Here is a 9,974-nt window from a genome sequence, read left to right as displayed (position 1 = left end):
ACTTAGATAAATATGAAAGAAAACAAAACCTATTTTATGGGCTTCAACGTGAGAGCGCCTAAGCTGTTTGAAATTACACGGGAGCGCTCTAAATATAATAAAATTGCGAAAGAGCCCCTTCGTCTCATCCCGTGCAACAATTTAGTTGACCCTCGTTTTCGGCTTTAAGAGAATAAATTTAAAATTATATCAAATATAAATATATTTATATTTATATTCACATAAAAGATTTCACTATTTTTTATGCTATTTTTTACTTTGTAGTGAAAGTCTGAGATTAAATAGTTAGCATCTATATTGTTACACTTGATATAATCGTTTTTATATATACCTAAAATCAAATAAAAATAAAATTTCATATTAACTACTATGATATTGTTTATCCCTTTATTGTGAAAGTCTAAGACAAAATGGGTAATATTTATATTATTAGACTCATAAGTGAATGTTGTTACGCTTATTTTCAGAATCTCATTGAAAATATATCAAATTTAAAATAATTATCTTTATACTCACATAAAATAGAAAAAAAAATTTATAGACCCACTATTTAAATATTATTGTACCTTTATTTCAAAGTATAAGGAAAAATGAATAATATTCATGTTGTTACGTTCATTTTCAACAAATACTAAAAATGTACCAAATTTAAATGTAAATACCTCTAAATTCACACAAAATTGACCGGTAGATGGAGTGGGCAAAAACCATCGTGCTTGGGAAGGTGCCTATCGAACCGCCCATTGTTGAGCTACACCACCAACTCTGGCGTACGTTGGAGAGGAAAAAGCCTCTCTTATCATGTCAACAAGAAAGTCACCAAACACTGCTCAATGTTGAGCACAGCTCTTCGACGGGAGGTGCTTTTCTTAGGAATCCATTCAAGAAATTTCTCCTCCTCAAAACAAGACAAGCCTCAGTCCAGCAGAACCTCGAAGGTTTAGCCAAACACTTCAACACCGGACCAGAGGAAGAAGGATCATCCACAGCCGGGGTTGGAGCCGTCTTCTAGCAAGCAACAATTGATGAATGCAGATGTTCACTGTTGATGCAGATTGTTACTGGAAGTTAAGTTAGCTGGTGTTAGAAAACGAAATATTCACCTTAACATGAAAATAACAAAGAAATAAATGTTTGTCAGTTCAGCACTTACCAGAAGATAATTCACATAATAAGTCAGCTTTAAACCACCAAAATACCTAATCTATCATCTCAAATTGCATAGCCTTTTCCACGTAAAACCAGACATTACTAGTACACAGTACAGTTGTGCTGAATTAGTTGATTGTCTAAGTCTTAAACAATGTCAATGTTGCACAGACACAATAAGACAAGCATTAATTTACCCGGCTCCATCATGTACTCTGTTTAGGAATAAGACGAGCCAAGTAACAGAAATTTTCTGATCAACACATAGTGACATCTCTTCTAGAAATCTTATTACCTTTGTGCGTATCACAATTCCCCTACTGTTCTTCAACCAATCATGGCACAGTGCGATAAATTTAAGGAGACTTGTAAACCACAAATGCATCACTCTTTAACACTTGAGAATGAGCTCCAAGACTGAAAACATCTGGAGCTGATGATTTGGCATCACTACAGCATTTGCAAGCCAGAGAGAGGTATACTTTATATTGATGACAACTAGGAATATAAGCTACCGAGCCACAGTGACAGCAGAATGTGAACATGACACGTAGATGAAAGGAAATGAAGAAAGATCAGACTCGTTGATCCACTTGAAGGCTCTGAAGAACATGGCCTGTAGTAAGTCAAATGTACCTGTTAAAGTCATGTAAATGAAAAACCTAAATTAAGGTGCACATACTGTTATAAGTTGCTACTGTCTATACACCAGGCTAGTAGGGGCTTCACATACACCCACACATGCACATGTTCACATGCACATGCACACACAAGCAAAAGCAGGCAGGCAGGCAGGCAGGCAGGCATGCACGTGCACACACAAGCCAAACCAGGCAGGCAGGCATGCACGTGCACACACACATAGGAGCCAACAATCAATTTAGATTGCCAAATGGTGGTGAATTGGTGCAAGGAACCAACCATGTGTCTGTAAATGCCAATAGTTACAAGGATCACGTAAAATATAGAGGATAATATGATAATAGTTCCTAGCACCTGTGATCTCCACCTATGTTAGATAAAAGGAGCCAACCATCTCATCTCTGATCCATTTCCATTCGACAAGTAGTAAATCTTTTTCCATTTCTCGTCTGAAAAACTATCACGTCGTATGAGGCTTTGCCTGCAGGCAAATGCAACAAATATTCACATTAGGAAATGGTAAGCAATAAACAAGATTTAAGCACTGCACTACAACCGTGAAGTTTGTTAAATTTGGTTGTAGACCATGTTCAAGTTATTAGTCCAACAAAACAGATCAGATCATCACGAAATTCTGACAAGTAAACCAATAATCCTATAAACTTCATCAAGCTTTTGCAAGGATCAGCATGTTATAAAGCCATAAGTAAATATCAACATGATATGGCAATCAGAAAACTGAAACCAATCTCTGTCAGATTCAAATATTCTAGTACAAATTTAGATCAGGGAATATCTTAGCCAGTCCAGAATGGGACAAGGAGGACTAATTAATGCTATAAAAATTCCATAAATACAAAAATGAGACTTAAGAAAATACTGAAGACTAGGAGATAATTCAGCATTTGTTTCCATTAGTGTTAATCGAGCACATGAAAGATCAGGGAGAAAAATGAGACATGTTGAGTCAATCATAATATATACTTATTGGAATCACACGTGTTTGAGACTAGAAATGTATGCGGCAGTGGTAGAAGTTGCATATGACAACCTACACAAAATAAAAAAGGCTCAATATAAGAAAAAGGAAGATAACAATGTCAAAGTGCACTTTTGTTAAGACCAAGGAGGTCAGGAACAATCATGGGTTTGATACTATGAGTAGGAACCACACAGAATGAGGAAACAAGTCAATAGATCAAATAAAGACATGACATGATAAAATAAATGGAAAATGAAAGGAAGAAATTAGGGAAGCCAAATACAGTACAGTACCATAACATGTTGATGGCTATAAATCGGACAGAAAGAAAGGTAATGAACTCTGCAAAAGCAGAATGGAAGACATGATAAGGTCATCAAGGTGGTCTCAAATATTCAGGATCAGGCTTGCTGATCGTTTTTCTATAATTAGCATGAGTTACACGAACTACTTTTCTGCCATATTTATTTCGAAGCTCTTACTTGTTAAACAGCATGCCTTTTTTAATTTAAAGCTAGATTCTAGGATTTTTAGTTTTAGTAGCAGAATCAAGGAAACCAAAACAAAGATTATCTTCTCATGGCCATAATCCCAAAGCTATTAAATTCACATGATAATTGGGCAAAAAAGTAAAAGAAAAGCAAGATTGCAATAAATCGTCACATATAAGCCACCAATATGTGTAAAGCACTAAAGTGCCCACACCTAAATTGCTGGAAATGTAAAGAGATATTTTTCATTATGATAGCTTTCCGTATCTACTACTATACCTTAGATAATAGTGGCATACAGTAGCAGCCTCATCCAATGTGTAACGTGGCAGCATGAGACGAGCACCTCGAGGTACATCTGGAAGTTCTTCACGTAACTTGCCCACAGCAGTTGAATGAGAGAAGGCTCCTACCATCATGTCGTCATGCATCATTGATCTGTAAGCATTCACCTGTAAAAATGACAAACATAAAAATACAACATTTTAGGCAGTGTTTCACTAACAACTATGGTAAGTAGGGTTTATTAATCCTAATTGGATGGTTTAACATCCCATGTAAAGGTTACAGAAACAATACTTACTGTTGTAACTTCCCTTGCATGAATCTGCCGAGTAGATTGCCATGTCAGAAGTTCATGATACTCGCTGAACGTAAACCAGTTATTATACTGGAAAGCAAAGAAGACGACACATGATTAAGCATCTTTAGAACCGAGATAAATCAAGAATTACTGGTATGGTTCCGATCTTATGGTACCTGGTCAATAGCAAAGAGGACAGGCACATCTTTCACCAGCGATAACTCTTTTCTTAAACGAACAACGACACTCACTGCAGCATGTGTGTAAGTAATCCCAGTTTGAATAAGATCATATAATGTAGAACCTTCAGGCATTGCCATGGAATCAACATTTTTCATCAATCCAACACCAGCACCTTCCCCCAAAAGAATGGGATCAAAAATTTGACAAGGTAATTGCTGTAAGCGATCCTCATTGAACTTCAAAAAATTCTGAAGGAACAACATCCATGGAAGATACAAAGGGATTAGACATTCACATGTATCTAAGAAAAGTACTAAAGATCATATTTTATGTTTTTGTGAGCAATATCAAACAAGGCAAATGCCTGAAATATACCTTTACTTTTACTAGCAGTAAAGAAAAACAAAACAAAACTTATACAAATACAAATAACCACTGGGAAATAATAATTGCTGTAAAGAAGAGTTCCAATGAAATACTCTAACTCGCATCATGTTCTCTGTTAGTGACATCGATACTGATATGAACAATGAATTGAATACCCTTCCTTCACATTCTTTTGTGGAGACCAGATTCTGACTAGATTGATTTCCTAACAAGTGTTCAAGAAACTTATGGAATGTTCACATTTTTCTTCTACTGTGTCAGTGATACCAGGTACGGTTAAACATTCAGTGACAAAACCTTCAAAGTAAAGGTAAAACGAAAAAAGAACTAAAAGTTGAAAAATGAACCAGAATAAGAATAATCCTAAATGTAAATATGGAATAATTGTCCATTACTTTGAAAATTTAAGAATAATGGTTGCACTCAGTTACTATTATAATACATTAATTATAATTTGCAAAAGAAATTGAGCCACTAAATACTGGATCAATCATTCTTCACAAATTGTCATTCAAAATATTTTCAAATTATGGAACTACAAATCCACATTCAAAATGGGGATACAAGATCACTTAATAACTAATGACATCAACAAACATCATGAAGTTGAAATTCCAAAATTCTGTGGAGATCTAGTTGCTAAAGACACTTTGTACCAGCATAGTTAGAACCTACAGTTCAACATTAGACTTCAATGGAGCATTATTAATCCATCATTGAAGTCCAAACAGTACATGTAGCATTGCTAACATTAAATCCACCAGGCAGTCATTTTAGACAAGGTTCACTTGCAGAAGTTTGATTGTTTAAACTCCCCGAAGAAAGAAGAGACTGTTACAAGGAAATATGAGGATTGGTCTAAACCAGTTGATGATCCTGTAATTGATTTTGATTGAACTAAAATTTCAAAGTTAAGGCCAAATGAAAATGAACTATACTAGATTTAAAAAATACAAATTGTTCATAGCATGAGGGAAATGCCGATACCTTCTCGCATAGCATACAATAGTCTCATGTGCTGACAGGCACAAGCCAAAAATTGGCTTCACCATGTATGGATACAGCTAGCATAATTTGCCATGGCATTGCACAATCCAGCATGTGTCAACTGGCACAGAAATCTTTCATTGACTGGACTAAAATTATGTAGGCCAAAGGGTTGATAGAAATGTATCGACTTTGAACAACTCTTCAAACATCAATGTCAAGCTAGCATCTAAGGTAAAGAATATGCTCGATCCCCTAAACATCTACCATAACAGAAATTATTTTATATATTGTTTCTTTATCACGAAATGTTTCTTTTACAATTTCTACAATGTTGAAAAACTAAGAAATAGAAAAACTCACATCCAAGGTTGACTTCTGCATGATTATATATGTATGCTCTTTAATACATGGTATGCAATTTCGAATGGTACCGCCCGGTATGGGTGGTACGTACCAGTCCGACGGTGTACCGGTACGTGGACCGTTAATGTGCTATAGTGCTACAGTAAAGAAAAAGAAATATTTAAAATTAAGTGTACCGCTCGGTACACGGTACCATATCATACCGAGCCAACCTCGAAGCACCAATATGATACGGTATTGCATACCTTGATTTAATATCTGATGTGACATTGACAAATGCTAGTAAGAATCTATCTGAAAATTTCATGAGCCTTCTCAATATGGACACTGTGTCCAGATGGTTGAAAATTGTTGACACAAAGTATACACAGTATAACATCTAGTTAGAATAACACAAACTTTCTTTTCCATGGAATATCACAACAAAGGTCAAAGCCAGATAATGGAATAATAATATTTTATTAAAGGATAAAAGAAATAATACAAAGAAGATAGACAATAACTTGGGCAACCTCAAGTGCTACATCATATCATGGGAGCAGCAGAATAATTCTCAGGAAGGGCACCAACATATAAATACAGATGAGATAATGACTAATGATAAACATCTTAATAACTATTAGAACAGCTAGAGGTAACCTCATGCACTAAAAAAATCCTGCAAACATCATTTCTTTATTTGAGCTCCCAAAATTAACTCTATCAGCTATCTTTCAAATTAGAAGAGGATATGCACCTGAAGGATCGTTTCAGCCTGGACAGGCGTATCCCAGAATTCATTGTGAAGGTTTTTGTAAAAGAAGCCTCCATGAGTCCATTCTTTACCTTTTGGAACATAAAATACCAGCCATCCTTCACTACGAGCCCAGTGAACAAGCATGGCAAGTATTATGCTTTTTCCACAGCTAACAGGACCATCCAGGACAATTTGTTTCTTGGAATCTAATGAACAAAAATTTGATGCTATTAAAAGACATGCAATGTTTCATAATTAGATCATTCTTTTTCAATGGGTACAAACTTCCATTTGGAAAGAGCTTTAGCATACAAAGCCAAGAGAATGTATATTTTACTTTATACCAACACATGGATTATAATCTCGACCTGTGCTGATACCAATCGGCTTTGAACCAGAATGTTACTAGCATGAATTAGTCTACCAACACTCAATACGGAAGTCGCACTGGTCAGTATCACCCAGACCAAAGAGAGAAGAGGGGAGGAGATGGTGGCAATGCATACTGGTAGGAGGATGCTATTCAGAGTCTCAGACAAGGAGGAAGACGTGCCAAGACAGAAAAGGAGGAGAAGAAGAGGAAGCCACAAAGGAAAAGGAGCAAGAGAAGAAAAAAAGGCAGCTGCAAAGGAAAAGGAGGCAACGGTCGTGAAGGAAAAGGAGAGAGGAAGACAACCAATAATATTGATAATTCTTAATGGGTACAACAGATGACATTGAACAGCTTATTAAAAACAGAAAAGAAAACTAGTATTGTTAGTGGACAGTAGGCTTACCGCTTGCTACAATGCTATACGGTCAACTTACTGCCCGATAAATCTGGTACAGTGAGCTTACAAGGCGTTAAGCTCAGCTGTGGATTGGACCTATCAATATTGTCTAGTCTGCTATTGGTTGGCTAACAAATAGGTAAATATCCTTTTGTACTAACACGTATGACTAAAATTAAATCCTCTTACAACACAACATGGCAATTAGGTCATCAATACAATCACTGCTCCATTGTCATTTCTAGTTCTACACTAGTTCATCTCACCATACTCTCATTTCTTTTCACAAATCTTGTATGGATTCTCTTTACTGCCTAATATTCCGAACCATGCAATTGATTTCAAAATTATACAGCAAGTACAATACATCGAATGAGAAAGTGAGAAACTACAAATGGAATATTGATGAGAAACTTCTGATATACAATCATAGCTGCAAATATACATATGGTTATATCCTGCAACAATTTTTCTTTGTCTCATTTATAGCTCGTAAGATTAGTATGAAGATCAGGGTCTAGGGGTGATAAGATTGATATCTGTAGGATGAGACAAATTGGATTGGCCACATCAGGATTGACCACGAAAAATAATTAGAAATTATCATAAAATATTCTCTAGATTTATAAAAACAGCAAAATCATTGAAGATTATAAAACAATTAGAAAAATAAACATATATGCTAAAATGTTCTTGATTTATATTGTATGCTCCTTCGTGAAATGATTAACAAGTGTTAAGTTGCAAAAACAACCTCTCTGTGCACAGGGGTTAAAATTATGTATATTAACCTTACCTACCACATATTAGTGGAAGACTCAGGCTGTTTATTATTCCCTTGATTTCATAATTTATCCAATCTTTCAAAAAATAAAATAAACCAAATATACATGATAAAAAATTTATAAGGAAAATTATTTCCTTAGGTCACAACAATAACATATATTAGAAAATTAAAAGTTATCATATCATACAAAGATATGAATATAAATACAACAACAAAACCATAATATCCCACCTATTTAAGGTTGGCTGCATGAATCTTTTGCCGAATTACATCCTTAATCAAAATAAAAATATTTAAATCTTTGTTTATACTTTCTAGTAAAAGTACTGCCGTTATGACTTCCTTGCCCTCCTCTTCTTTATGCTCCTCCTCCCTCTAGTAACGACCAGATGAAATAAGCAGACAGAAAGGAACCAGCCTGAATCACCTAACTTCAACAAGTTAATCTAATGATTTAGCCTAGAAATCAACCAATACATGGGTTGGCCCAAGTTGGTCCCAATCCTAAAATAGGAGATCAGATCTGTATGAACCATTCTGGTAAACCTCGCTTACAATGCACACCTCAAAAGAATTGAGTATGCTCAGCTACTTACTTTGAATATATATGAGAGTTAACTATAAATGTTAGGTCAAGGTATTTTGCAAATATTCTATTGTCCTAGGTACACTCTAGAATCTTTTGTGAATCTCATCTTTGTAAAAAAGAAACAAAAAATCCCCAAATAGTTGTATCTCATATGCTAAAAAATATTGTGCCAACTATAGAGAAGAAACAAAAAAAGTTTATTGCAAAACTATCCAGTCTCCTTCATATCATTTTCTTAAATCGTACTTTTAAGGAGGACCAAGTTTTTTTTTTTTTTGTCAAAGTGAGATGTAAATCTATAGAACTATGATTTCACACTGCACACTTTGTTGCCGCTAGCTTATAAGCGGAGGTCTGCAAACAATGGCATATTGCGGGCGTGGCGAAAGCTTACTTTTAGTGCCCGTGTGGATAGGAGGGTCAACAATGCGCCTAAAGTTATCACGCAGATCCAGGAAACTCTGCCTCACCATCACAGCGCACCGCCTTGTCTCCTCAAACTCCTTTTTCATCCCTGCTGGCAAGCCCTCAGGCAACATTGCATTCCATTCCTCCAAGCTATCAAATCATCCACAACAATCGCAACATCACAAAAGGGACGCAATAAATAAAGTCGTCATTCTCAGCTCAAAAAGAAGCCGCATTCAATCAAACAATCAGCACCTGAAATCAACATAGGAACATGCTTCCTTTCGGGAGAGCGGGGCTAAGGACTTGGTCAAAGCGAAGAGCGGGCGGCCGCCGGGGCCGACGTCGAGGGCCGGATCATAGGTGGGAGGGAGGGGGTCCGTTGGGCGCTCGAACTCGATGTCGATGCCATCGAAGGCGTGGGAGGCGTCGTCGACACTGGCAGCGGACTCATCGGCAGACACAGAGCGGGAGTTCTTGCCCTTCGTGGTGGTCTTGGTCTTGGTCTTTGTCTTGGTCTTGGCCTTGGTCTTGGCCTTGGTCTTGGCCTTAGCGTAGGCGCGGGAGGATGCGGGGGGGAAGAGTAGATCAGAGAAGAGGGAGGAGCCTCTTGCCCCGGCGGCGGCGGCGGCGGCGGAGGAAGAGCGGAGGACGGATCGCAACATTTTGGGCCACTCGGGAAGATGAAGGGTTTTTGTGTCGAGGCCTCACTTGAACCGATTATATATAACGTAACGGTATCTTCCGCAAACCGTTATATATACCGTTATAATTGCTGCAGTTATTTCTGGTGTGCTGTGCTTATAGCATGGCTATCACAACGAAACCAGCGAGTAATGCAGTCAAGAGATTACCTTCATAAGAGGTGAGATAGATCTAATAGCTTTACCACATGATGTTTGCTATAGATGATT

The 9,974-nt window shown here is 36.9% G+C and overlaps 1 protein-coding gene across 2 annotated transcripts; it reads right to left on the bottom strand.

Annotated features, from left to right (window-relative positions):
• Window positions 1–1,205: 1,205 nt before the first annotated feature.
• On the bottom strand, window positions 1,206–9,757 carry LOC135630693 (uncharacterized). Of its 2 annotated transcripts, none has more exons than XM_065137826.1 (8): window positions 9,316–9,757; window positions 9,047–9,210; window positions 6,507–6,712; window positions 4,024–4,278; window positions 3,848–3,934; window positions 3,544–3,716; window positions 2,146–2,272; window positions 1,206–1,785 (listed from the first exon to the last, which is right to left on the bottom strand). In XM_065137826.1, the coding sequence occupies exons 1-7, from the start codon at window positions 9,723–9,725 to the stop codon at window positions 2,164–2,166; spliced, it is 1,404 nt and encodes a 467-aa protein (XP_064993898.1). In that variant the 5' UTR covers window positions 9,726–9,757; the 3' UTR covers window positions 1,206–1,785; window positions 2,146–2,163. The 2 variants fall into 2 exon arrangements, with proteins under 2 accessions (XP_064993898.1, XP_064993897.1); XM_065137825.1 differs by having other exon boundaries at window positions 1,206–1,765.
• Window positions 9,758–9,974: the final 217 nt, after the last annotated feature.

This window comes from Musa acuminata, chromosome BXJ3-2 (genome assembly GCF_036884655.1).
Source record: "Musa acuminata AAA Group cultivar baxijiao chromosome BXJ3-2, Cavendish_Baxijiao_AAA, whole genome shotgun sequence".
Taxonomy (NCBI): Eukaryota; Viridiplantae; Streptophyta; class Magnoliopsida; order Zingiberales; family Musaceae; genus Musa; species Musa acuminata.
Note: the sequence above shows the minus strand (reverse complement) of the source record. Positions and strands in the feature narration are given on the sequence as shown.

Excerpts from the sequence above, each read along its gene's own strand:
- LOC135630693 (XM_065137826.1), bottom strand. The coding sequence starts at position 9,725 with ATGTTGCGATCCGTCCTCCGCTCTTCCTCCGCCGCCGCCGCCGCCGCC. Across the intron at positions 6,713-9,046 it reads TATCCACACGGGCACTAAAA|ATTCCAAGAAACAAATTGTC; the intron begins GTAAGCTTTCGC and ends TTTGTTCATTAG. Across the intron at positions 3,935-4,023 it reads TCCTCTTTGCTATTGACCAG|TATAATAACTGGTTTACGTT; the intron begins GTACCATAAGAT and ends TTTGCTTTCCAG.